Here is a 27,988-nt window from a genome sequence, read left to right on the forward strand (position 1 = left end):
TTTTTTTTTTTAGAGACAGGGTCTCACTCTATCACCTGGGCTGGAGTACAGTGATGCCATCACAGCCCACCTTAACCTCCATCTCCTGGGCTCCAGTGAGCTCCCATCTCGGCTCCCAAAGCACTGGGATTACAGATGTGGGCCACCACACCCAGCCAAATTGTGTACATTCATTTAACAGAACACAGTGCAAAGCTCTATGAAGTTCTCTGAGGATCATAGCAGGCTCTCCAAGAGGCAGTATGGCATAGTGGTCAATAATCCAGACTTAGGAATACCTGCCTGGTTTGGAATCCCAGCCATGTCACTTACCGGCTGCGTGCCCTTGAGCAAGTCTGTTAACCCCGCTACTGCCTCTCTCTATTAACTACTGCCTCAATTTCTTAACAGTAAGAAAGAGCAAATAATAATACCTATCTCATAAGGTTGTTATGAAAAAGTAAGTTAACATCTGTAAGACACTCAGAACAGTGCCTGACCATCCATGCTAAGCAAAAAAAATCAAGGTACAGAACAGTGTGTATTACATGCTACCTCTTGTATGTAAATATGTGTGTGTGTGTGTGTGTGTGTGTGTGTGTGTATTAATTAGTATTTATACAAAGAACCTCTGGAAGGATACATAAAAACTAATAAGCATAACTGGAATTTAGGGTAGAAAATAAGAGAAAGGGTTTTCACTGTAAACCTTTACATATTGTTTTGATTTTTTTTTTTTTTTTGAGACAGAGTCTCGCTTTGTTGCCAGGCTGGAGTGCAGTGGCACCATCTCGGCTCACTGCAACCTCTGCCTCCTGGGTTCAAGCGATTCTTCTGCCTCAGCCTCCCGAGTAGCTGGGACTACAGGTGTGCACCACCATGCCCAGCTAATTTTTCTATTTTTTTTTTTTTAATAAGATGGGTTTTCACCATGATGGCCAGGCTGGTCCTGAACTCCTGACCTCAGGTGATCCACCCACCTCGGCCTCCCAAAGTGCTAGGATTACAGGCGTGAGTCACCGTGCCCGGCCTAATTTTTCTATTTTTAGTAGAGACAGGGTTTCACCATGATGGCCAGAATGATCTCGATCTCTTGAACTCATGATCTGTCCACCTTGGCCTTCCAAAGTGCTGTGATTACGGGCATGAGCCACCGTGCCTGGCCTTGTTTTGATTTTTGAATCATATAAATAAAAAACTATTCAAAATAAATTTTTAAAAAGAAAGTTTTAGGGTCTTTTCCATGCCAGCCAGCCAGAACCTAAGTAATAATAGAAATAAACAGGCACTGCCTGAGACAGACTAAAAAGTGGGGACATTTCCCTTTGGAAGGACAAAGTCGATGCTACATATGATCAAAGCTTCAAACCAATATGAGCAGGAATAAGTGGCTAGGCGCTGCCATGGGGTTCCTCCTTCAAAAAAGAAATATGTACAGGGGTTTCATGCTTAATAAAGTAACAATATTTATTTCATTTTTAGAATTTTTAAAAATAACACTTATCCTATGAAGAACTCAAGATATATACATAAACTTTTAACGTAACAACAAACTTTCTTAATATTTATACTTCTTTTCAAGGAGAGGAGGGAGGGAATATGAGGTAGACAAAAAGGTAGAAGGAGAAGAATGAAGGTGAAAGAACTGCATAAGAGAGTGAGGAGAGAATGAGTGAAATACATTCAACAGGCATAGGGCCCACCAACCAATAACAGCAAATCCATCCAGCAATAGCAAAAGAGAAGTTTTTACCTTGTGATGGATTCATAACCCTTTCAGATCTTGCACTCTTCTAGAAGGCAGGACTTGGCCAAGGGCTAAGCACTCCTGATTTTAAGCAGGCAAGCATGAAAGAGGATGGCAGAGCAGGGAAAGACATCTTCCGGCAGGGCCCAGTGGTTGGGAAACACCGGAGTGGTTGAGGAAGACTTGAAGGGGGTCACAGAGGAGTGAGAGGATCAAAGGTGAGGAAAGAACGTAAATGTTGTAGAATCAGAGCCTGAGAAGGATTTGGAAACACCGACGCTGCTGGTGGTGGTAGTGGGGCCTCTAGGCACGGAAATGGGAAGGTAGATGGATGAGCCATTTGTTGGATTTGAGTATTAGAGACAAACGTTTCCTTTCGATTTTCCAGAGAGGGTGGGAGCCAGGATTGGGGCAGGGAGGTGACATGTCACTGAGAAGGAGAAGCTGGCACTGCAGATCTGGACATGAGTAACAAGAGTGGAGCCAACAGGTCAGCAGAGGGCATGGTGCCCAGGGAGTGGCCCAGGAGCAAGTGTCCATTTCTGTGACCTTTAGTTTGAGGACGAGGTTCTGTTTCATTCCTGGAAGGAAATGCTCAAGGTTTCCTCACAAGGAGCCCTGGGGCCATCCATGGCACTGGCATTTTCTGGACAGCAAGGCTTCCTGGGCTCCTAATTACTCCCTGGGTTTTCGCCATGACGTGATCACAGACATCTCACAGCTAGCTCCTCTGAAGGACAAATGGCTCCTGTGCCCGCAGTTCTTCAACAAACCAGGTGTAGCCCAACAGTGATGGGTACAAAGAGAGGGAGATGGAGAAGGGTGTTCTTCCCATCTGTCCCAGTGGGATTCATGCTTCTCAGACGGTAGAAAGAAAACGGAACTTGACCTTTATATTCCTTTTACAGCAAATGGTTGTTCCAGAAAAAATGCAGCAACACCTGAACTCTTCTAAAGAAAAAGAAGACAAAATGATCTAGTGCATCTCTTCCATCCTGTTGAAGATCCTATTTGAAAAAAGGGAGAGAGAGAGAGAAGGTTTTTTTTAAAAAGTGATAGAATAATCCAAAGTAAAAAATTCAACATAATAGGAAATAGTAACTCAATCCATGCCACAAACAAGCTTCTTGGGTTGCTTTAAGAATTGTATGAGCTTCTGGGGGGTGGGGAGTTGGGGAGAGATAGCATGGGGAGAAATGCCAGATATAGGTGATGGGGAGGAGGGCAGCAAATCACGCTGCCACGTGTGTACCTATGCAACAATCTTGCATGTTCTTCACATGTACCCCAAAACCTAAAATGCAATAAAATAAATTAAAAAAAAAAAAGAATTGTATGAGCTGAAGGACAGTACCTTCCATGTGCCCATATCCTCACATTGCCTTGGAAGTTTGCCTCTGGACATATTTTTCTGTCTGATCATCTTTCCCATCTGGCCTCAAACTCCTGTGCTCAAGTGATTCTCCCACCTCAGCCTCCCCAGTAGCTAGGACCAAAGATGCACACCATCGTGTCTGGCTAATTCTGTACAGACAGGGTCTCACTAAGTTGCCTAGGCTGGTCTCAACAAATTGGGGCTCATCTGCAAATCGGGGCACTCTTTTCAGGGCTGATAACCTATTTCCCGGGCTTCCCAGAACACTTTCCTAGTCCTCTCAAAGAGGCGAGCGACTTTGCCTTGAGGCTAGAAGAATGTAGAGAAGCCTGGGCATGGTGACTCCTGCCTGTAGTCCCAGCACTTTGGGAGGCCAAGGCAGGTGAATGGCTTGAGCTCAGGAGTTTGAGACCAGCCTAGGCAACATGATGAAACCCCATCTCCAGAAAAAAGTAGCCAGGAGTGGTGGCACACACCTGTAGGCCCAGCTACTCAGGAGTTTCTCTCTGAAACTCCACTGCTTCTCCTGAAATACCTAGGACAGTAATCCATCGGGTTAATGGCAGAGGCGGGAGCATCACCTGAGCCTGGGAGGTCGAGGCTGAGTGAGCTGTGATTGCGCCACTGCACTCCAGCCCGGGCAACAGAGGGAGATCCTGTCTCAAAAAATAATAATGATTAATAATGTCTAGACTTAGATGGGCAAAGAGGTGAGGTGAATATCAAGTATTTTGGAGCAGAAGGTAACAACTGTTTATGTTTATCAGAAAAAGAAGACTGTGGGTCAGAAACAAATGCTCCCCCACCCTGCCCCTGCAGTCTGTTCTCAGCACAGCCCCCTCCGTGGACTGCTGAAATGCGGCTCCTCTGCTCAGTGCACTCCAATGACTTCACCTCACTTAGAAAAAAATGTCCTTGCAGTGACCGCAAGGCCCTACCTAATCCGCCCACCACCCACCCTTCTGACCATATCTTCTATGACTTTATCCCTCACTCAGCTTCAGCCACACTGGCCTCCTTGCCACTCTTCAAACACGCAAGACGCACTCCTGCCCCAGAGGCTTTGCTGCCCTCCTGCCTCCCATCCTCTGCCTCCTCCCCCATATCCACGGCTCAGTCCCACACTTCTTTCAAGGTTTTCCTCAGAAGTCACCTTCTTGGTGACTTACACCTGTAAGCACTTTGGGAGGCCCAGGCTGGTGGATCACTTGAGCCCAGGAGTTTGAAACCAGCCTGGCCAACATGGTGAAACACACCCTCTACTAAAAATACAAAAATAGCCGGGTGTGGTGGCACATGCCTGTAATCCCAGCTACTCGAGAGGCTGAGGCATGATAATTACTTGCACCTGGGAGGCAGAGGTAGCAGTGACGACTTTGTGCCATGGCATTCCACCCTGGGTGACAGAGTGACTATGTCTCCGGAAAAAAAGTCACCTTCTCAATAAGGCCTTCCTTAACATCTCTACTTAACATTGCAAATCTCAACACTCCTTATCCCTTTCCTTTCTTAATTCTTCTCCCAAGCATCTATCACTATCTGATAAACTACATACTTTATTTGTGTAGATATTGTTTGTCTCCCTTACAAACTCCGTGAGATCAGGAATATTGTCTCTTTGATCACTCTCATATCTCCAGTACTTAAACAGAGCCTAACATACAGCAGGTGCTCAATAAAAGTTGAATAAATGAAGGAAGGAAGGAATGAAAAACCATTAGCAGTAGGCTAAGGAACTTAGACTTTGTCCTGTTAGTAACTAAGTCATTAAAGGATTTTTTCCCCCTTATAGTTGATATCAGCTAGGAAAACAGAATGAATTTTCTTTCAGCATGGCAGACAAGAAAAAATATAGAACACTGAGTCAGATGCTCATATTTAAATTCCAGTTTTGCCACTTAGAAGCTAAATGACCGTAGATAAGTTTTGTAATCTCTCTCTGAAACCCCACTGACTCTCCTGAAATAACTATGACAGTAATTCATAGGGTTATTAGGAGAATTACATGAAACATGTACAAGTGTCTCAAACAATACCTGGAAAAAAATGTTTAATAAATAATTGTTTCCCTCCCTTCTTTCTAACAAGCTGAGAAATTCCTTATGCATTATGTTAACAGTCAGATTCCTAGAGGAAACAGATGGCACACCCAAATTAGGCTAATTCGAGGTGAGTTGAATAAAGAGACTCTACAAAGGTGTGGAGAAACCACAGAGGATGGTGCAGTACCCAGACCCAGTAAAACCAGAGTTGTCACCACTCCTAGGGACCAAGGGACAGGGAGGGAGCAGTTTCCAGAACCCAGAAAGAGAAAAATTTCAAAGGCATATTTAAAATTCTAAAAGTAATGAGAACGCTAACAGTTTTAAAACATGCTTTATATGTAGAAAAAGTACATGTACTGGATTAAAAAAAAAAAACACTGGTTAAAAAAAACAAAAACAGAAACTTGAACCAAAAATAACCCCACACAACTCAATGGCAAAACAGAAGTTTTTTTTTTTGTTGTTGTTGTTTTTTCAGATTCAGGGTCTCTCTCTGTCATCCATGTTGAAGCACAGTGACACAATCATAGCTCACTGCAGCCTTGAATTCCTGGGCTCAAGCAATCCTCCTACTTCAGCCTTCCAAGTAGCTGGACTACAGGCACACACCACCACACCTGGCTAATTTTTTTAAAAATTGTTTTGTAGAGACAGGTGTCTCACTATGTTTCCAAGGCTGGTCTCAAACTCCTGGCCTCAGCCTCCCAAAGTGCTGGGATTACAGGTGTAAGCCACTGTGCCTGGCCTAAAAGATGTTATTTTGAGAAACACAGAACACTTTTGAAAAGACAGAGCACTTGCTTAAGTAAAAAGAACAAGACAGCCAAAAATTTGGCAGCTCAAGAACAATCCATTTAGCAGATAAAAATATAACTTGATGAGCTGCTTGATAGGCAGTTCCAAGAACAAGAATAAAAGTTTCTTCAAATACATCAACGGCAAGAAGCCATCCAGAGAATCGATGTGACTGCTTGATTAAACAGAGTACAAAAGGTAAATAAATGATGACTACATACGAAAGAAAGTTACCATGCCAGACTTGAAATTCTGTTAAAGTTCCTTGACTTGAACTTTGAAGCAGCAAAGCCTTCAGCATTTCAGAGCCAAACTAAAAAGGAATTTTTTTTTTTTTGAGACAGGGTCTCACTTTGTTACCCAGGTAAGAATGCAGTGGCACGATCACAGCTCACTGCAGGCTTGACCTCTCAGGCTCAAGCGATCCTCCCACCTCAGCCTCCCAAGTAGCTGGGACTTTGGTTACCACACTCAGCTGGAATTTCTTCAAACTATTATTTTTTAAATGTGTTGTGATCTATTTAAGGATGTTCAAATCTGAGTGCCATGGCTCATGCCTGTAACCCTAGCACTTTGGGAGGCTAAGGTGGGCAGATTTCTTGAGCCCAGGAGTTTGAGACCAGGCTTAACAACATGGTGAAATCCTGTCTTTACAAAAAAAAATTAGGAGGTGTAGTAGTGGGCAACTGTGGTCCCAGATACTCTGGAGGCCTACGTGGGAGAATTGCTTGAACCTGGGAAGTTGAGGCTGCAATGAGATAGTGCCACTGCACTCCAAACTGGGCAACAGAGTGGGACCCTGTCTCCAAAATAAAAATAAAAGTTATTCTAAAGTGCAAGTTTGTAGGTTTGTAGTACAGAACAAAATACATTTAAATGTCTAGGTCAAAACAAGCTTTGTAAAGTTCTGCAAAAAAAGTCGGAGTAGGCATAAGGATAGCTATAGAGATCAATGGAACAGAATTGAGAGTACAGAAATTAAACCCTCATATTTACAGCCAATTGGTTTTCAACAAGGGTGCCAATGATGGTGATGGCTGCTGCCCTCAGGCCAGCTGCAGCAGGAAGGCGTAGCTGGGGCTGCACACTCTATGGAGCTGGTGGGAGCCCCACCCCTTCTGAGTTGGAGCAGGAGCTCCCTGGGTGCCTCTGTGGCCACCATCCCAGTCTCAGGACCCAGGCATCTCTGCAACCTGCACCCTTGAGGGCCCCAGAAAGGACCCTCCTTCTGAAGACTCAGGGGTGCCTGCTCCCACTGCTTGGCCTCTGTCTGCTCCCAGAGCCTGCTCCAATCTCTGAGCAGGGGTTGGGGCCAAGTCCCACATGGCAGCCAGAGGCAGATTGATTCCTAGGTGGAAGGGGTGGGTCCGCAGTGAGGCCCCACCTTCAGGCCAGGGAAGGCCTGAAGGCTAGGGGCCAGGCTGTCAGTCCTGTGGACCAGAGTGGGGACTGGTGGTGCCTCTTTCAGGCCCACCTATGGCCACCCATAGACCAATTGGCATGCACTGCCACCCCTCTGAGGTTCATAAAAGCCCTGGGCTCAGCCAGAGCTGGGGCAGAGGATGTCCTTGACACAAAGAGGGTAGAGAGACAATGGGATGATCAGCTGCAGAGAGGAGATAACTCTCTGCTGATAGCTGGAGATGAGGGAACTACAAGTTGCAGAGAGGAGCTACCCCCTCTGCCGAGAGCTTCAGAGACAACCTGCTGGCAGAGAGGAGCCACCCTCTCTAGGGCCACCTCAGCACTGAGACCTGCAGACATTGGGAGGACCAATTGCAAAGAGGAGCTACCCTCTCCAGGGCCTCCTCTGTATTAAGAACTGAACACTCAATGGATGCCCTGCCTACAGAGAGGAGCTACCCACTGTGGGTCTCCTCTGAGCTGTTGTAACACTCTATAAAGCTCATCTTTGTCTTGTTTACCCTTCACTTGTCTACATGCCTCATTCCTCCTGGATGCATTCTTCCTGGATGCAGGACAAGAAGTTGGGGAAAAGATGCCATGGCCACAGAGGTTTTTGGCCAGAAAATTGACATCCCACAAATCCCGTAACGACAAGACAATTTATAGGGAAACAATAGTCTTTTCAACAAATGGTACTTCAGAGACAGTGGGATGCACCTGTAGTCCCAGCTGCTCAGGAGGTTGAGATGGGAGGATCTCTTGAGCCCAGGAGCTCAAGGCCAGTCTGGGCAGCATAACAAGACCCCCATCTCAAACAAATAAGTAAACAACAACAAAATCCATATGGTGTTGGGACAACTGGATACCCATATGCAAAAAAAATGAAGATAGGTTTTTAACTCAAATGTATATAAAAGTTAACTTCAGATGGATCAAAGACCTAAATGTGACAGCTAAAACTAAAAAGCCTTTAGAAGAAAACATAAGTGTAACTAACACCCAAAGTAAAAGGACTAACAACAAAAAGAACAGTCGATAAATTGAACTTCATCAAAACTTAAAACTTTTGTGCTTTAAAGAACACTATCAACAGACTAAAAGGACAACATACAGAATGGGATACAAGATTTGCAAATCATATATCCGATGAGGAAGGTACACCTAGAATATAAAAATGACTCCTAGGCCAAGGCAGGAGGATCATTTCAGCCCAAGAATCCAGGACCAGCCTGGACAATGTAGTGAGGCTCTGTCTCTACAAAAAATAAAATAAAAATAAAAAAATTAGCCTGGTGTGGTGCCACGTGCCTGCGGTCCCAGCTACTCAGGAGGCTAAGGTGGAAGGATCAATTGAACCTGGTAGTTCAAGGCTATGTGAGCTATGATCACAGCACTGCACTCCAGACGAGCCAACAGAGCAAGACTCTGTCTCAAAAAAAAAAAAAAAAAAAAAAAGACTCCTACAATAATAAAAAGATAAGAAGTCCAATTATAAATGGGCAAGGATATGAATAGGCATTTCTCTAAAGAGAAAAATGATCAATAAACATATGAAAAGATGCCTATTAGCCATCAGGGAAATACAAATCAAAACCACAGTGAGATACACTTCACACTCACTAGGATGGCTATAATCAAAAAGATAGTTCATAACAACTATGAGAAAGGATGTGGAGGAACTGGAACCCTCATACACTGCTGGTGGGCCACAGTGTATAATAGTGCAGCCACTTTGAAAAACAGTCTGGAAGTTCCTCAAAAAGCAATTCCATTCCCAGGTATGTACCCAAAATAATTAAAAACATGTCTACACAAAAACTTAAATACAAATGTTCATAGCTTCATTATTCACAATAGCCGCAAAGCGGAAACAACCCAAATATCCAGCCACTGGTGAATGGATAAGCAAAATGTGGCATATCCATACAATAGAATATTCAGCTGTAAAAAGAAGTACTGATACATGCTACAACGTGGTTAAGCCTTGAAAAAACTATGTTAGGTGAAAGAGGCCATTTTTATATCTTGCTGTTCCACTTACATAAAATGTCCGAATAGGCAAATCCACAGAGACACAAAGTAGATTGGGGGGGCTGGGCTTTACACTGGCTGTTCCCTCTACCTGGAACACCTTCCCACTCCAGGTGTTCCCGTGGCTAGTAGCTCCCTCGTTTCCAGTCTCTGCTCAGACATCACCTTCCCAGAGACGCCTTCCCTGACCACCCATCCGAAGCCACTCTGCATCAGTCAGTGTGCCCTGATCCTGCTTGGAGCTCACATCCCCGTCTGACTTAGCTGTTAAGTGTTCATCTGCTTTGTTAATCTGCCCCCTCACTGCATTATTTCTATGAGGCCTGCTGCTCACCCCTATAGCCACCAATGCCTGGAACTGAGTCTGGCATATAGTAGGCACTCAATAAATATTTGTTGGCATGAAATTGACTTATCAAATAGTTTATTTGTCTATTTTCTCTATGTTTATTTTCTCTTTATTTCCCTCTTGCATTTTTTTTTTTGAAACAGAGTCTCACTCTGTCACCCACACTATGACACAATCTCGGCTCACTGCAACCTCTGCCTCCCGGGTTTAAGCGATTCTCCTGCCTCAGCCTCCCAAATAGCTGGAATTACAGGCGCGTGCCACCATGCCTGGCTAGTTTTTGCGTTTTTCAGTAGAGACGAGGTTTCACCATATTGGTTAGGCTTGTCTCGAACTCCTGACCTCAAGTGATCCACCCACCTTGGTCTCCCAAAGTGCTGGGATTACAGGTGTGAGCCACCGCACCTGGCCCCTTCTTGCTTTTATAGCATTATTGTTGAGATTTCCCATTCATATTTTGTCTCAGGGATGTTTTATTTGAGGGCAAGCTGTGTGTTGTCCACATTTGGACCTGAGTATAAAAGAGGACATGGCACTCCCTATGGCATGCATGGTGGAAGGCAGCATGGTGGAAGCTGCACCAAGAAAGCTTCACAGGATAGCTGAATCTAAGGGCAAGAAGTTGGGCTCTGAGGGGCTGCCATCCCGTCTGTCATGGAGCCCAAGTGATCATTCTCTGCTGCCAAATACAGGTTGTTCTGGGGAAAAAATAAGTTAGCTATGGATTTCATCAACCCCAAAATTTCAAACAGTAATCATTAGTCTTTCCTATTTTCCCTTTTTATCTCTTATAATAATCAGGAGAAACTAAGAAACCGGCCGGGCTAGGGCCTGCATCCTACCCTTCGGGCTGATTCAGGGAGGATAACCAAAGTCCAAGGCACAGGTTCTCCTCCCTGACTGTGCATTAGATTCACTGAGGCAGTTTTTAAAATGCCAGGTGCCCCAGCCTTACCTTGCGGCAATTAAATCAGAATTTCTCCAGGTTGGGCCCAGGCATCTGTCATTCTTAAAACTCAACACGTGATTCCAATTGCATCCTATTTTGAGGATGTGGAGCAGTTTCTCACACTTCAGTGTGCACACAAATTCCCTGGGGAATGCGTAAAAAGGCAGATTCTGGGCTGGGTGCGGTGGCTCATGCCTGTAATCCCAGCACTTTGGGAGGCCGAGGCAGGCGGATCACGAGGTCAGAAGATCGAGACCATCCTGGCTAACACCGTGAAACCTCATTTCTACTAAAAATACAAAAAATTAGCTGGGCATGGTGGCACTCACCTGTAGTCCCAGCTAATTGGGAGGCTGAGACAGGAGAATCACTTGAGCCTGGAAGCAGAGGTTGCAGTGAGCCGAGATCATGCCACTGTGCTCCAGCCTGGGCAACAAGAGGTAGATTCTGATTCTGACTGTGTGGGCTGGGGTCTCAGAGCTTGCACATCTAACCAGGTGACATTGATGCTGCCAGTCCACAGACCACAATCTGAGCAGCAAGTATGAGATGAAATGCCAGCTTTGGCTCAGGTTCACAATGTTTAGATAGAATATTTGGTAATCCAGACAGCAGTAATCCATGAATTTTGATAATTTCTGGGTGTCTCAGACACTTGGCAGCCATAGTTTTGTTTACTCTTGCCTCCAACCTGACATGCCCTGGCTGGGGAAAGTGGAGCCTCACCTCTCGAACCATCCTATGATCAATGCTGTCCCCAATGTGTCTCAGCTGCATGGCCAACTTGTGAATTATTTCCTCCTGGTGATGCTTCTGACCAATGCTATGCTCCTTGGGCTGAGAAGGTAGCTTATGATCTGCATTGATAGAAGGGTTCAAAAGAGATAATATCACTTAGTTATCTGTAAAATCACTTACCACTAGTTACTAAAAACTGTCTTAGAAAATGAGAGGGTTGGCTGGGTGCAGTAGCTCATGGCTGTAATCCCAGCACTTCGGGAAGCCGAGGCGGGTGGATCATTTGAGATCAAGAGTTCAAGACCAGCCTGGTCAACACAGCAAAATCCTGTTTCTACTAAAAATACAAAAAATTAGCTGGACTTGGTGACAGGCACCTGTAATCCCAGCTACTCGGGAGGCTGAGGCAGGAGAATTGCTTGAACCCGGGCAGCAGAGGTTGCAGAGAGCTGAGATAGCGCCCTTACACTCAGTTTGGGTGACAAGAGCAAAATCCTTCTCAAAAAAAAAAAAAAAATGAGAGGGTTGAAATTCAGTCATTATAATAATTATCAAAAAGCAAAGCCTGTTGGAACAGATCAGCTCTCTCCAATAGAAACATAATTCAAGCCACATATGTAATTTTACATTTTCTAGTAGTAAAATCAGGTAAAATTAATTTTAGCAATTTATTTTACCTAAATCAATTTATTCAAAATATTATAACATTTATCAATATAAAATTATTAATGATGCATTTTACATTTTAAAATTATACCTAAGTCTTGGAAATTCAGTGCTTATTTTGTACTTATAAAACACCTCAATTTAAAGTCTAACTTTTCACTGGAAAATCTTGATCTATACTTAGATTTCATGAAGCTGACAGTTTAAAAAGTAGATTCAGGCCGGATGCCACAGATCACATCTATAATCCCAAAACTTTGGGAGGACAAAGTGGGAGGATCACTTGAGCCCAAGAGTTTCAGATCAGCCAGGGCAACATAGTGAGACCTTGTCTCCACGAAAAATTTAAAAATTAGCTATGCATCGTAGCTCACACCTGTAGTCCCACCTACTCGACTGAGGCTGACATGGGAAAATTGCTTGAGCCCAGGAGGCAGAGGCTGGAGTGAGCTATGATCACACCACTACACTCCAGCCTGAGCAACAGAGCAAGACTCTATCTCAAAAAAAAAAATAGATTCACATATCCAGGTCATTTCAAACATACTTAAAAGGGCTCCAACAATTAAATCAAGTATGAGTTTTAAAATGTAAATTAATTAAAATTAACTAAAACTTAAAATTCAGTTCCTCAGTTGCACCAGCCACATTTCAAGTGCTCATAACCAAATGTGGTTAGTAGCTATTGTATTGGACAAGCAGTAATAAGATCTTTAGTTTTTCAAAATAGATTTTTCCACTATATATATATAATATATATTACAGTTGTGTGTGTGTGTGTGTGTGTGTGTGTATATATATATATATATATATATATATAAAATGGAAAAATCTATTTTGAATAATATTTTATATATATATATATATATATATAATTTTTTTTTTTTTTTTTAATAGACACAGGGTCTTGCTTTGTTGCCCAGGCTGATCTTGGTCTTAACTCCTGGGCTCAAGCAATCCTCACACCTCAATCTTCCAAAGTGCTGGGATTACAGGAATGAGCCACTATGCCCATTCCCATTTAATATTTTTACCCACTCTCCTTGATGAGCCCTCCAAACTTTATTTGCTTCTAGTAACCAATGAGTGTTTTTAAGCAACACTCTAAGTTAACACTTGTTGGGTGCCTTGGGGAAGGCCTAAAAGATACAGACAAGGTTTCTGTCCTTTAGTCACTTAGAACGCATGGGTTAGAGATGATACAATTCCCAAGTGTTTTAGGACTACAGAAGAGAAGGAAATAAATTTGGGCTAAAGTAGATATAAGTATGGCTTCATAGAGAAAGCAAGAGTTGTGTTGGATCTGTTTCATTTCAATAAAATTGGAGGACCTTTGATTTCAGGCCTGTCCTCAGAGAGTCCAGTGGGAGAGAGACACAAACTACGATTCAACATGTTAGACCAAGAACAAGGTTTGCACAGAGTGGTCAGGAAGACATACCAAACCAAGGAGATGATATATGAGTTGAGTCTTGAAGGATGAAGAATGACTAAGAAATAGCCTGGAGAAGATACAGGTTGGGGAAGGGCCAGCTGGGAGAGTGAAAACAAGACATTCCAGGCAGAAGGATCAGGCTTGGGGGTGACAGGGAGGTTTTATGCATAAACTCTAAGTGGTGCTGTTGTTGAAAGGCAGGGGCATAGGAGACAAAGCTAATAGAGAAAGCACAAGAAGAGGATTGAACTTTATCCAGTAGAGATAAAGGGGACCTCCCCAAGGGGAGGCTTTTTAAAACTCCCAATGCTAAGGCCTCTCTCCACTCCAATGAAATCAGAAGGCTTGGTGGTTGCACCAAGCATCAGTATTTTTTTTTTTTTTAGAGACACAGTTTCATTCTGTTGCCGAGCAGTGGTGCTATTTCAGCACCACCACGCCCAACTGATTTTTGTAGTATTAGTAGAAATGGGGTTTCACCATGTTGGCCAAGCTGGTCTCAAACTTCTGACCTCAAGTCATCCTCCCACCTCAGCCTCCCATGTGCTGGGATTACAGACGTGAGCCCCCGCACCTGGCCAGTATTTTCTTTACGCTGCACAGGTGGTTCCCATGTGCAGCCAGGTTTGAGGATTGATGGTTTAAAAAGGTTGAGTAAGTTGCCTAGGGTTTGAAAGCCAGTGAATGTGAGAGTCAGGATTTAAACTCAAGCCTGTCTGACTGCCAAGCCCATGCACTTAACCTTAGCACGGACCCTGAACTAAAGTAGTACTAATAGGGATGTAATAGTGGAAACAGATTATATATTTAGGAAACAGAATAGGCTGGGATTTAGTATTAGAAGGGAAAGGGAGGAAAAGGGAAACTCCCACTTTTCAGGCTTGGGAGATTGAAATGGCAAAGGCAGCATCAGCCGGTACAGAGAATGGGGTGGAGAGAGAGCAGGTGTGGAAGGCAGAGGAGGCCAGTAAAAAGAGAAGGAAGAAAACTTGAGTTCATTTATAAATTTTAGGTACGACTAGGCATGGTGGCTCACACCTGTAATGACAGCACTTTGGGAGGCCAAGGCAGGCAAATTGCCTGAGCTCAGGAGACCAGTATGGGCAATATGGTGGAACCCCATCTCTACCAAAAATAGAAAAATTTAGCTAGGCATGGTGGCACACGCCTGTGGTCCCAGTTACTTGGGAGGTTGAGGTGAGAGGATCATTTGAGCCTGGAGGTTGAGACTACAGTGAGCTGAGCTGAGATTGTGCCACTGCACTCCAGCCTGAGTAACAAAGAGAGAGGCCCTGTCTCAAAATAAGTAAATAGGCTGGGTGCAGTGGCACACGCCTATAATCCCAGCACTTTGGAAGGCCGAGGTGGGTAGATCACCTGAGGTCAGGAGTTCAAGTTCAGCCTGATCAACATGGTGAAACCCCATCTCTACTAAAAATACAAAAATTAGCTGGGCATGGTGGTAGAGGCCTGTAATCCCAGCTACTCAGGAGGCTGAGGCAGGAGAATCGCTTGAACCCAGGAGGCAGAAGTTGCAGTGAGCTGAAATTGCACCATTGCACTCCGGCCTAAGCAGCAGAGCAAGACTCCATCTCAAAAAATAAAAATAAATAAATAAAATAAACAAATAAATTTTAGGTAACTTTATGACATCTTAGCAAGCATTTGGAAAACATTTGAAGCACAGAGGATGTAGAATTTAAGATAAAGATTTTAAGAGTCATTGGAATTGGGGAAGGACCATTTATTAAAAAAAAAGAAAAAGAAAAAAAAATTTAATTAAAAAAGAGTCATTATTCATTCTTTATTCAATAACAATGTAAGAGAGTGGTTGTGATTGAGGAAGAGTTTACGCAGGTGATGACAGAACCTCTAGATAAGATAGATGGTTAACAAGATAGGTAGAGGAACAAAAGTTCACAGAAATGACTGAGAAGAATCATCAAAGTTAGTAAAAGGGGAACCAGGAAAATGGTGTCAGGAAAGGCATCTTTCAAGTCTTGTTGAAAATTTGCTTTTAAAATGTATTAATGGGCTCTGTTACTTGGTCATCTACAGTATAAGTACACAGCCAAGTGTGACATAACTGTATTTCAGTCAACCACAGATGACGTATACAATGGTGATCCCATAAGATTATAAAGAAGCTGAAACATTCCTATCACGTAGTGACATCATCCATGCGTTACTCATATGTTTGGTGATGTTGATGTAAACAAACCTATTGTACCGCCAGTCACTCAAGCAATCCTCCCACCTTAGCCTCCTGAGTAGCTGGGACCACAGGTGCACACCACCACACCCAGCTAATTTTTGTATTTTTTGTAGAGATGGGGTCTTGCCTTGTTGCCCACACTGGTCTTGAACTCCTGAGCTCAAGCAATCCACCTGCCTTGCCCTCTCTAAGTGCTGAGATTACAGGTATGCACCACTGTGCCTGGCCTGTTATTTTAGAGTATACTCCTTCTAGTAATTAAAAAAAAAAAAAATGTTAACTGAAAACAGCCTCAGGCAGGTTCTTCAGGAGGTATTCCAGAAGAAGACATTGTTATCATAGGAGATGACAGCTCCATGCATATATTACCACTGAAGACCTTCCCATGGGACAAGATATGGAGGTGAAAAAGAGTGATATTGATGAGCCTAACCCTGTGTAGGCCTAGGCTAATATATGTGTTTGTGTCTCAGTTTTTAGCAAAAAGTTAACAAAGTAAAACACAAAATAAAAAATTTTAATAGAAAATATATTGGTGGGCATGGTGGCTCATGCCTGTAATCCCACCACTTTGGGATGCTGAGGCAGGTGGATCACCTGAGGTCAGGAGTTCGAGACCAGCTTGGCCAACATGGTGAAAACCCGTCTCTACTAATAATACAAAAATTGGCCAGGCACGGTGGCTCACGCCTATAATCCCAGCACTTTGGGAGGCCGAGGTGGGTGGATTGCTTGATCAGGAGTTTAAGACCAGCCTGACCAACATAGTGAAACCTCATCTCTATTAAAAATACAAAAATCAGCCAGGTGTGGCAGCACAGAGAAATATATTATGTATATAATGTCAATCAAAAATAATAATAAGGCCAGCTGCATTGGCTCATGCCTGTAATCCCAACACTTTGGGAGGCTGAGATGAGTCAACTGCTTGAGCCCAGGAGATTGAGACCAGCCTGGGCAATATAGTGAGACTCCCATCTGTACAAAAAAAATTAAAAAACTAGCCAGATGTGGTGGCACGGGCCTATAGTCCCTGATACTCAGGAGGCTGTGGCAAAAGGATAGGTTGAGCCCTGGAGTTCAAGGCTACATGGAGTTAAGATCATGCCACTGCACTCCAGCCTGAGAAACAGGGTGAGATTTTGTCTCTAAAAAAAATAAAAATAAAAAATACGTGAGAGTTGAATAAAGACATTTGTACACATGCCAGGACTCAGCAACTTTCTTCCCATACACCATTTGTTAGGAAGTCTCTTGACAAAGTATTCCAGTAAAACACAATAAACAGAGTAAGATTAAATTAAATTAAATCTTGTGGCTACAAGATTTAACAAAAGGCGGGTCCAATCCATGTGTAGGGAAGTCCCAGGATCTCAATAGTGCAGTGTGCCCAGAGGATAACTAGACTGGAGCAAGAGAACAACTCTAAAAGGGAAGTTCCCAGTGGAAAGGGAGACTTGGTGGAAGCGACTGCATGGTTTAGAATTTGGGAAACTTGAGGATGTGATAATTACAAATCACACGGAGGAGGGGAGGAAAGGAAATGAGAAAGTCCAGAAAACAATAAAAGATCATAGAGGAAGCTTCTGGTCCAAATATGAGGCTAATTAAAATGTGGCTTAAATTTAAACTGAAGGGACTATTTTATAGTTCCTTCCAGAAGAATATTCCTCTGTATTAAACCGGGTAGTGCCTGTATAACTAAGCATAATTTTAGATTATTTTTCTCAAGGTAAAGTCATTCCAGGACATACAGTCTTCATTGCTGGTAGCCACCACCCCTAAGTCCCAGACTGTTCAGGGAATTTCAAGGAAGTATTTGAACAACGTATTACCTTTGGAATGCTGACGCAACATGGGAAAAAATGAAGTTGAAGGTACAGGAAGTCTTGGCCTCTCCACATTCTGGGCCATCTGCTTCCAGATTGGAAAATATATGTCTGCCTTTCTCAGAGACAAACCACCTCACCAGAACTCAAGGCTTCATCTCAACCTCAAAGTGACGTCTTTTTTTATCTGGGGAAAGTGGTTTCTTTTAGGAGGATTTTAGAGCATTAGCTAGTGCTTTAAATTCAATCACTGTGAAGATGTAAATATTTCAAGCAGTTACGGCACCATCTCAAAGGGCATGCCCTTTCATAATCAAACTTATTATAGTTAAACGTTTAATTCCTAACAATCCATAGTCTGAATAATAAATTCCAGATAATTTGCTTAAATTTAGCAGGCCTACAAATCAATCTCAGGAAGGCTCAAAGTCTCTTACCAAGAACAAACTGATCCTTTAAAAAGAATTGCTGGCCCTGGCATGGTAGCTCATGCCTGTAATCCTCCAGCACTTTGGGAGGCTGAGGTGGGCAGATCATGAGGTCAGGAGTTCGAGACCAGCCTGGCCAACACAGTGAAACCCTGTCTCTACTAAAAATACAAAAAATTAGCTGGGCATGGTGGCAGGCGCCTGTAACCCCAGCTACTTAGGAGGCTGAGGCAGGAGAATTTCTTGAACCCAGGAGACAGAGGTTTCAGTGAGCCAAGATCATGCCACTGTACTCCAGCCTGGGCAACAGAGCTAGAGTCCATTTCGAAAAAATAAAAAAATAATATAATATAATAAAAATAAAAATATTTGCTGGTATAACCCAGGATTGAAGTGTCAGAAAAGAAAACTGGTCTTGCATTAGAGATAAATGGAAATTTTTGTGACAGTGAGTATAAATTTGAGTTACCAAACTGAACTTGGCATCAATATGTGTAGACTGCTCTTCTAAGAAGTGTCCTGATGAAGGAATGAGAGAATTGGCAGTAGCAAGAGGAGGTGTATTGGAGGAACTTTCTTAGTTGAGTCTTAAGCAGGCTTGCAGACTGAGGAGAGGAATTAGATCAGGAGCAACAGAAAATGGGAGATACAGTAGGGCAAATTGTTGAGGTGGAATTCCAGAAGATAAGGAGGAATAAGAATACAAATATGAGTGTTAGTTTTCTTTTTTTTTTTTTTTTTTTTTTTGAGACGGAGTTTTGCTCTTGTTACCCAGGCTGGAGTGCAATGGCGCGATCTCGGCTCACCGCAACCTCCGCCTCCTGGGTTCAGGCAATTCTCCTGCCTCAGCCTCCTGAGTAGCTGGGACTACAGACACGCGCCACCATGCCCAGCTAATTTTTTGTAGTTTTTAGTAGAGACGGGGTTTCACCGTGTTGACCAGGATGGTCTCGATCTCTTGACCTTGTGATCCACCCACCTCGGCCTCCCAAAGTGCTGGGATTACAGGCTTGAGCCGCCGCGCCCGGCCGAGTGTTAGTTTTCAACAGGAGGAGAGTTCACCCTTCTTTTGAGACAGGACAGGAGATAAGATATGATGCTCATGTAAGGAAGTCTGGAAGAAGTGAGAGGAAGATTCAGGTATTTACCCCTGATGACATCAATTTTGTATATGAAACAGGATACTGGTCCATCTGCTAAGAAGGAAGGAGATCTTGAAGTGATTGAAATTAGTGACTAACAGAAATCGAAAAAGTAGCCAGTTAGGGTGGCTCATGTCTGCAAACCCAGCACTTTGGGAGGCTAAGGCAGGAGGATCACTTAAGCCCAGGAATTTGAAACCAGCCTGGGCAACATAGAACAAGACCCTGTCTCTATCAAAAAAAAAAAAAAAAAAAAAAAAAAAAAAAAAAAAAAAAAGAGAAAGAAAAAAGAAAAATAGCCAGGTGTGATGGCACGTGTCTGTGGTCCTAACTACTCAGGAGGTGGGAGGATCACTTGAGCCCAGGAGCCGGAGGCTGCAGGAGCTATGATCGCACCACTGCAATCTTCCCTGGGCAACAGACAAAAACTGTATCTCTAAAAAAATAAAAGAAATAAAAAGAAAACTGACCAGGCGTGGTGACTTATGCCTGTAATCCCAGCATTTTGGGAGGCCGAAGAGGGCAGATCACCTGAGGGCAGGAGTACAAGACCAGCCTGACTAACATGGAGAAACCTCATCTTTACTAAAAATACAAAAAACTAGCTGGTGTGGTGGCACATGCCTATAATCCCAGCTACTGGGGAGGCTGAGGCAGGAGAATTGCTTGAACCTGGGAGGCGGAGGTAATGGTGAGCCGAGATCGTGCCACTGTATTCCAGCCTGGGCACCAAGAGTGAAACTCTGTCTTAATAAAAGAAAAAAGAAAGAAAAAAGAAAACTAACCAGATCCAAAGACCACCCTTAACCCTCCCCAAAACAGAAAAGAAAAATATGTATTTGACCTTGATGTGCATTGTCTTTCCAGCTGGCAAGGGTCCTAAACTTGTACCTGAAGAAAAAAAAATGTATCCTATCCTTCTGTAGGAAATGGTTCAAGTTCTGTCTCAGTCAATTTCTGACTTCCTGTTCTTAGATAAGACTCAACTTCTTTGTGCATCAGTTTCCCCATTTTTATAAAGGGGCCTTCTGATCATTATGACTAATCAACAATGATGTTCATAAAGTACCTACTGTACAATAAATCCTGTATTATACAAATGTCAGCAACTATCACTAGACTTGGTGTTAGACACTACACAGATGCTATAATGTAAACCAAGTTTTCAGTTTGTAACTTTTAGAACCAACTTATGGACAAAGCATGGAAGAGCTAGTTGTGGCTGGAGGCCAGAATGCAAATGTTAACCACCTCAAAAATGTAAAAATTAAAAAACTATAGAGAGAGAACAAATAATAGGCTCCAGAAGACTGGGTGAAAAGAAGACATGGAAATTAGTATCTTCATCTTATAAAATGGGAGTTCATGTGATATTGCTGAAAATGGATGAAATAAGAAATAGGAGTGTAAATTATTTAAGTTTATGAAGACAACAGAGATAAATATTAAAATAATTTAACATCAAATATGAGAAAAAGAGACGGTGTGGTATGCGCTGAACCTCATCTGTCACGTCAAGCAGTCAATGGATGATATGAATTTGATTAATCAAGAGATAAAGGGCCAGGCATGGTGGCTCACTCCGGTAATCCCAGCACTTTGGGAGGCGGTGGCAGGAGGATGGCTTGAGCCCAGGAGTTTCAGACCAGCCTGGGCAACGTAGTGAGACTTTATCTCTAAATAAAATAAAAATCAAAAACTTAGCCAGGCACGGTGGTTCATGCCTGCAGTCCTGGCTATTTGGGAGGCTAAGATGGGAGGATCACTTGAACGCAAGAGGTCAAGGCTGCAGTGAGCCATGATTGCACCAATACACTCCAGTCTGGGAGACACAGTGAGATTCTGTCTCATAAAAAACAGCAAAAAGAGAGAGGAAATTTATTAATTCATAAATACTTGTTCAAAATTTAAATTTAAAAGTATCTCAGGGACGGGCACAATGGCACACACTTGTAATCCCAGCACTTTGGGAGGGCAAGGCAGGATCACTTGAGCCCAGGAGTTAAGACCAGCCTGGACAACAAAGTGAGTTACTGTCTCTACAAAAAATAAAAAATTAGCTGGGCCTGACGATGCCCACCTGTAGTCACAGCTACTCGGGAGGCTGAGGCAGGAGGATCACTTGAGCCCAGGAGTTTGAGGCTGCCATGAGCTATGATTGCGCCACTGCACTTCAGCCTGAGCAACTGAGTAAGACCCTGTCTCCAAAAAAGCAAAACAAAACAAAACTGATTAATCTGTGAGAAGCGTTTATGAATAACCAGTTAATTTTGCCACTTTTCTGTAGATTTAAATTTTTCCAAGACAAATATTAGGGGAGAAAAGATATCTCAGAAAAGTTCTCAAAACTTAAATGAACTTTTTAGTTTCCACAAACTTTTTAAATATTTTAGAGATGGGGTCTTGCTACATTGCCCAGGCTGGTCTCAAACTCCTGGGCTCAAGCAATCCTCCCATCTCAGCCTCTGGAGTAGCTGGGATTACAGATGCAAGTCACTGCACTGGCTTAGTTTGTACAAACTCTTCAGACTGGTTTGCAAAGCCCTTGGGATGTATCTCAACTGATTGGTCCAGCCTCCTTACTCTTCTTTTAGAACCCTATGCTGTAACTAAATTGTGTCTTTATCTGACCAAATCTTATCTCAATGATTTTTGAAAATTACTTTCTCTAAAATGCCTTTTTCGAGTTTTCCAAAATCATGTGATTTCTCACTACTTTGTCTACAGTACTTTTAGTACTATTGGGATATATCATATACTACAATTTGTTACAATCATGGTATATTTTTCTTTTCTTTTTTTTTTTGGAGACAGAGTTCGCTTCTGTTACCCAGGCTGGAGTGTAATGGCATAATCTTGGCTCACTGCAACCTCTGCCTCCTGGTTCAAGCGATTCTCCTGCCTCAGCCTCCCAAGGCTGGGAGTAGCTGGGATTACAGGCATGGGAGTAGCTGGGATTACAGGCATGCACCACCATGCCCGGCTAATTGGTATTTTTAGTAGAGATGGGGTTTCTCCATGTTGGTCAGGCTGGTTTCAAACTCCCAGCATCATGTGATCCACCCGCCTCAGCCTCCCAAAGTGCTAGGATTACAGGCGTGAGCCATCACGCCTGGCCGTCATTGTATATTTTTCTTACACAAAACAACAAAGATTAAAAAAAAAAAAAAAAAAAAGCCAGGCACAGTGGCTCACGCCTGTAATCCCAGCACTTTGGGAGGCCGAGGCGGGTGGATCACCTGAGGTTAAGAGTTCGAGACCAGGCTGACCAACATGGAAAAACTCCATCTCTGAAAAATAAAAAGAAAACAGAGATAATGCCTATTAGACTTTATATTAATATGTATTATATATTAAATGTATATTGATGTGTATATTAGATATGTATACTTATCTATTGGATAACACTGTCTTTAACAATCGTAGGTTACAACCAGGCACTCCCTAAGAACTTGGAATTAAGAGAAGAAATGTCTTTTGAGAACTAAGGGGCAGGATTAATGTATGTTTAGTGGAAATAGGTGAGGTGGGCAGTCATTGGAAGGGGAGAGGCTCACAGTTCTTCCTTGCACAAGCTGCTCCCTCTGTCTCCAACCTCCATGCCTCTTAACCCCTTCAGGTCTCCAGTCCAGGGCTGCATCTTGAGGTAAGCCTTCTCGGATCTCCCCACTAGGTCAAATCCCCCATATGGCATCCAGACCTCTTCTTAGCACTTTTCACGTTATATTTAACATTGAAATGTGCAATTAACTACTGTCTGCTTCCTTTACCAGACCAAATGCTCCATGACTGAAGGAACTGGTACTATTTGTATTTATCATTGTCACCCAGTACCTAGCACAGTGCCCGGAATATAGTAGGTCCTAGTATTTCTGGAATGAATGAACGAGTAGAAAAGAAAACGTATATCTGGAGGAGGAAGGTTGGTGAGCCTTCGAAGCAAAAAATAAATAAGGCAAAAGTAAGCAAGGCATCCAAGCACGCTTAAAGAGAAAAATAAGTTAAACTGACTCTCCACTGACTTCTAGAATTATATTTCCCATTTATACTACTTACACGCACATGCACACACATTTATTTATTTAGCCCTCTCTTCTCAGTAATTATTACACCTCTGCCCCTCGTCAAATCACTCCATTCCCGCACGGGAATGGTGGGCAGGGCCCCCTTTTGCTTTTACTCATCTTCTAATTTCCCTTAAATGATGTGTATCAGAATGGTTACTCCGGACTTCCCATGACCCTCAACTTTTCAAAGAAAAAGTGGCTTTCAATTCCTCATACAAAAATTATGTATTTTCCCCCGAAGAGTTATATTTTTGTGTGTAGAGCACCCCAAGGAACAAATAAATCTTGGCTTCAGCGAGTCACATTCCTGCCAACGAAGCGCATGAGATTTCCATTTTCAGTCTGTCTGTGTCACAGCCCCGGACTGAGGCCGCTGAGGGGAGAGGTGGACCTCCTCAATCTGCTTCCTCAGTAAATTTTCCTCTGGACAGTACTCAGGCATTGTCTCAGGCTCTCCGCCAGAGAGCGCCGCCAGGTCCTTGGAACCACCTCGCCCACCTTAGATGGGCGGGCGACCAGTGCTATCCCCCGCTCCCGCCCACCGCTTTTCGTGGCGGGAAAAGCGCGCGCGCGGCCGAGCAGGTTCGGCAATGGAGGTCACGTGAGCAGGCTGTGGCCAATGGGGAGCGCAGGTGGCGGCGCGGCCGGCGGCGGCGAGCGCACAGCTCGTCCACGGCTACTGGCGGGAGCCGGAGTTACAGAGGACGGGTCCCCGAAGGAGACACCCGCGTTATTCTCTTCGTCCTTGCATACTCTGGCGTTCTCGACGCTGTAATAACAAGTTCGTGCCCCTCACACCGCCCCCTCATTCCGCACATCCCTCATTTTTTCAGTGGTATCATAAAGATGAAGGGGAGAAACGCGCTGCTGCCTGAACAGAAAGGCAGCCTGGGTCTCCTGGGCCAGAAGGGGGAGGACATGGGAGGCAGCTCTTTATTGGGAGATCCCTGGTTTCTAATTGTTTGGCAGGCATTGAAAGCACACTGGTGGCCCACCAGACTACCAGTCACTAATAAGAGTTGACATATACCTCGCGGACGGTAAAACGAGAGTTCTAGACATGAAAACAAGCATGTACATTAGGTAGTGGGTTGTTCCTCTGCAAGGGTAGCAGCGTTAGTACCTTCACCTGCCTCTTCTTTTGTAGTGAAACTGTAATCAGGAAAGCATTTGAGGCAAATGTGGCAACGCCCACAGAACGGAAGACAGCAGTCAGCGTCACCAGGAATCAGGATCAGGAGGCAGAGTGTGAAGACATCGGAAAGGGTTTACGATAAAATATAAGATCTTAGAATTAGTGGCGACGATTGCAAAATGTTGTGAGTAACCAAAATCCACTGTACTGTGCACTTTAAAAGGGTGAACTTTATGTTAAATGAATTATGTCTCTATTTTAAAAAAATACAAGTTCCCAGAGGGTGTTCATAGGTGACAGAATCTCAGACTTTGGGAAATAATTGTTGCTGACAACGGAATTAACAAATGAAGATTCAAAATTTCAGTCAATTCAGTTCTTTCTAAAAAAAAAAAATGGATACCAAGCCGGGTGCGGTGGCTCACGCCTGTAATCTCAGCACTTTGGGAGGCCAAAGAGGGAGGTCAGGAGTTTGAGACCAGGCTGGCCAACATGGTGGACCTCCCCCACTTCACCTCCCCTTCCCCCCCCAACCCCGTCTCTACTAAAAAGTGGCGGGCGCCCGTAATCCCAGCTATTCGGGAGGCTGAGGCAGGAGAATCGCTTGAACCTGTGAGGTGGAAGTTGCGGTGAGCACAGTGAGACTGTGCCACTGCACTCCAACCTGGGCGACAGAGTGAGACTCTGTCTCAAAACAACAGCAAAAAAACATATTTGGTGTGGTGGCAAGCGACTATCAGGATGCTTGAAATTTCTACTTTCTCAACTGGCATGTAATTCTTTTAAAATTAGATATTAGGTTGAAATTAATGTTCATAATCCCTCTCAGATATCTAGCATATTTTTCATCTAAAACCTCATAAATTTACCTAACACTGTCCTTTAATGCTCTTCAAAGCATAAAACTTGAATTTTCCAGCATTCTGGGACATTTAGGAATCACACATTTTTGCAAAGCAAAATTTCAAACGTATCTTTCCTACATGTTCTCTCCCCTAGTGGCAAAATCAAGAAGAAATCTAATCTGAGTGTTCCCTACCTTAACAATACAGACACTGTCACGTCCAATTTAAAGACTTTTTCTCGACACTCTGGCCCATGCCTATAATCCCAGCACTTTGGGAGGTCGAGGCGGGCGGATCACCTGAGATCGGGAATTTGAGACCAGCCTGACCAACATGGAGAAACCCGGTCTCTATTAAAAATACAAAATTAGCTGGGCGTGGTGGTGCCTGCCTGTAAACCCAGCTACTCGGGAGGCTGAGGCAGGAGAATCGCTTGAACCCAGGAGGTTTCAGTGAGCCAAGATTGCGCCATTGCACTCCACCCTGGGCAACAAAAGTGAAACTCTGTCTCAAAAAAAAAAGGCTAATTTTTATTAAAAGATAAATTTGATCTATTTTAGCCCATTCGAGATTACCTTAATTGGTTGTCACAGCAATGATTCAGGGCTAATAGAAACTAAGAGATTTAGTGCCATGAAGCAAAGTCACTTTTAGATTATTGCCACCTAAGAACTGGAATGAATAGATTTACCACTGTCTTTTTTTTTTTTTTTTTTTTTTTTGAGACGGAGTCTCTCTCTGTCGCCAGGCTGGAGTGCAGTGGCACAATCTCAGCTCACAGCAACCTCTGTCTCCTGGGTTCAAGCGATTCTCCTGCCTCAGCCTCCCGAGTAGCTAAGACTTCTTATAGTTAATTTTTAAATAATATATTTAATGTGGGTCGGGCATGATGGCTCATGCTTGTAATCCTAGCACTTTGGGAGGCTGATGCAGGCGGATCAATTGAGGTCAGGAGTTCAAAACCAGCCTGACCAACATGGTGAAAACCGTCTCTACTAAAAATATAAAAAAAAATAGCCTGGTGTGGTGGCGGGTGCCTGCAATCCCAGCTACTTGGGAGGCTGAGGCAGGAGTCGCTTAAACCCAGGAGGCAGAAGTTGCAGTAAGCCAAGATCATGCCACTGCACTCCAGCCTGTCCAGCCTGGGCGACAGAGCGATACTCTGTCTCTATATATATAATGTCCAATTTTATGTTCTTAATATCAAGAAAAACACATGCTAAGTAAACTCTTTATCTTAATTTAATCCAAATAAAATCTTACCTGGGTTCCTTGACATGGCTGGAACTGGCTGGGAGCTGACAAGTCGGATCATGTATGCTGTCTGAAAACTGTATTTTACCCGCAGTGATTTGCAACAATTTGTTACTTTGGGAGATGGATCGAGAATTTCTTTAGTTTCGTAAACAATGTCATCATGTTTTTTCTTCATGTTTTTTCCCTGTAGAAAAACATATTTTCAGAGGCTTTCCCCCATTTCTCAGTAAATATTTGGTACTTCAGATGAATATTAATATTTTAACAATATCAGCAGCATTTATTCCACATATAAGAGAATTACAGATTTGGGTAGAAGGCGGACCAGAGTGATCCCTAAGGTCTTTTTTCAGCTTAGTTAAACTTCTTTCTAGGCTGCTGCATCCTGATCACCTATTACACCTGCCTGCATCCTTATCTCCCATTAGTCTTTCTTCTCTTTTCAAGAGCCACTTTCCATCAAGGGAAGAGTCTAAACTGGTACACTGAGAAAAAGAGAGACATACTGGTATAGCCAAAATAAAACAGATAAAAACCTAGAGAGGTGGAGAGGGGTGGAGATGGAATACAGCACACTCTGTCCTGTTTCCACCCCAAAACAATTATCACAGTCCTCTTGGATCCTTCATACACACACATTCCATCTCTGCAGACACTAATGAAGATTGTTGTTCTGCCCATGTGTCAGAGCCAGATCAGCCCTGGATGAACTGATCAAATTATTGAAATTCCTAAATGAGCAAAGTTGATAATCAGGATGCAGCCACCAGGAGAGGCTCTTACCTGAAAGAGCCAGCTGACAGCTTTACCCATCAGCCCATTGTAAAACTGTCATTTTGTACTAGTCATTCATGTGACATTGCTAGACAACTGAAAATAAAATATCTAACCACAGCCTTTTAAATTAAACTATCAAGAATATTGGATTCGATTTTCCCCGAGTAGGTTTTTATTATAATTTCCCCCAAACAATACTGCAGGATGTTAATAGGTATTTATAGAAAATAATTAATGCTAATTATATTTTTCATCTAAAACTTTTTTCTCTTTTTTTTTCTTTGAAACAGAGTCTCTCACTCTGTCGCCCAGGCTCCAAGAGTGCATGGCACCATCTTGGCTCACTGCAACCTCCGCCTCCCGGGTTTAAGTGATTCTCCTACCTCAGCCTCTCAAGTAGCTGGGATTCCAGGTGCATGCCACCACGCCTGGATAATTTTTGTATTTTTAGTAGAGACAGGGTTTCACCAAGTTGGCCAGCCTGGTCTTGAACTCCTGACCTCAAGTGATCCACCCGCCTTGGCCTCCCAAAGTGGTGTGATGGCACACATGAGCCACTGTGCACAGCCAAAAACTTATTTTAGAATATATGTCAGGAGCAGGAGCGGTGTGGCTTATGCCTAGAATCCCAATACTTTGGGAGGCTGAAGTGGGCCAACCGCTTGAGCTGAGGAGTTTGAGAACAGCCTGGACAACCTTATGAAATCTGGTCTCTACAAAAAAATATACAAATTACCCTAGTGGTGGCGCACGCCTGTAATCCCAGCTACTTTGGGA

At 43.4% G+C, this 27,988-nt stretch overlaps 1 protein-coding gene across 1 annotated transcript; it reads right to left on the reverse strand.

The window, feature by feature from the left end:
* Positions 1-1,420: 1,420 nt before the first annotated feature.
* On the reverse strand, positions 1,421-26,612 carry PXT1 (peroxisomal testis enriched protein 1). The gene is made up of 3 exons (XM_032253566.1): positions 26,441-26,612; positions 11,404-11,534; positions 1,421-2,733 (listed from the first exon to the last, which is right to left on the reverse strand). Exons 1-3 carry the CDS (start codon positions 26,607-26,609, stop codon positions 2,629-2,631), a joined length of 405 nt encoding a protein of 134 aa, XP_032109457.1. The 5' UTR covers positions 26,610-26,612; the 3' UTR covers positions 1,421-2,628.
* Positions 26,613-27,988: the final 1,376 nt, after the last annotated feature.

This window comes from Sapajus apella, unplaced genomic scaffold (assembly GCF_009761245.1).
Source record: "Sapajus apella isolate SASKATOON/1434 unplaced genomic scaffold, GSC_monkey_1.0 scaffold83, whole genome shotgun sequence".
In the NCBI taxonomy this organism is placed as follows: domain Eukaryota; kingdom Metazoa; phylum Chordata; class Mammalia; order Primates; family Cebidae; genus Sapajus; species Sapajus apella.

Coding starts and splice junctions, on each gene's coding strand:
- PXT1 (XM_032253566.1), bottom strand. CDS start 26,609: ATGAAGAAAAAACATGATGACATTGTTTACGAAACTAAAGAAATTCTC. Junction 11,535..26,440: donor AGCCATGTCAAGGAACCCAG/GTAAGATTTTAT, acceptor CTATCAATGCAG/ATCATAAGCTACCTTCTCAG. Junction 2,734..11,403: donor ATCATAGGATGGTTCGAGAG/GTGAGGCTCCAC, acceptor TTTTTCAAATAG/GATCTTCAACAGGATGGAAG.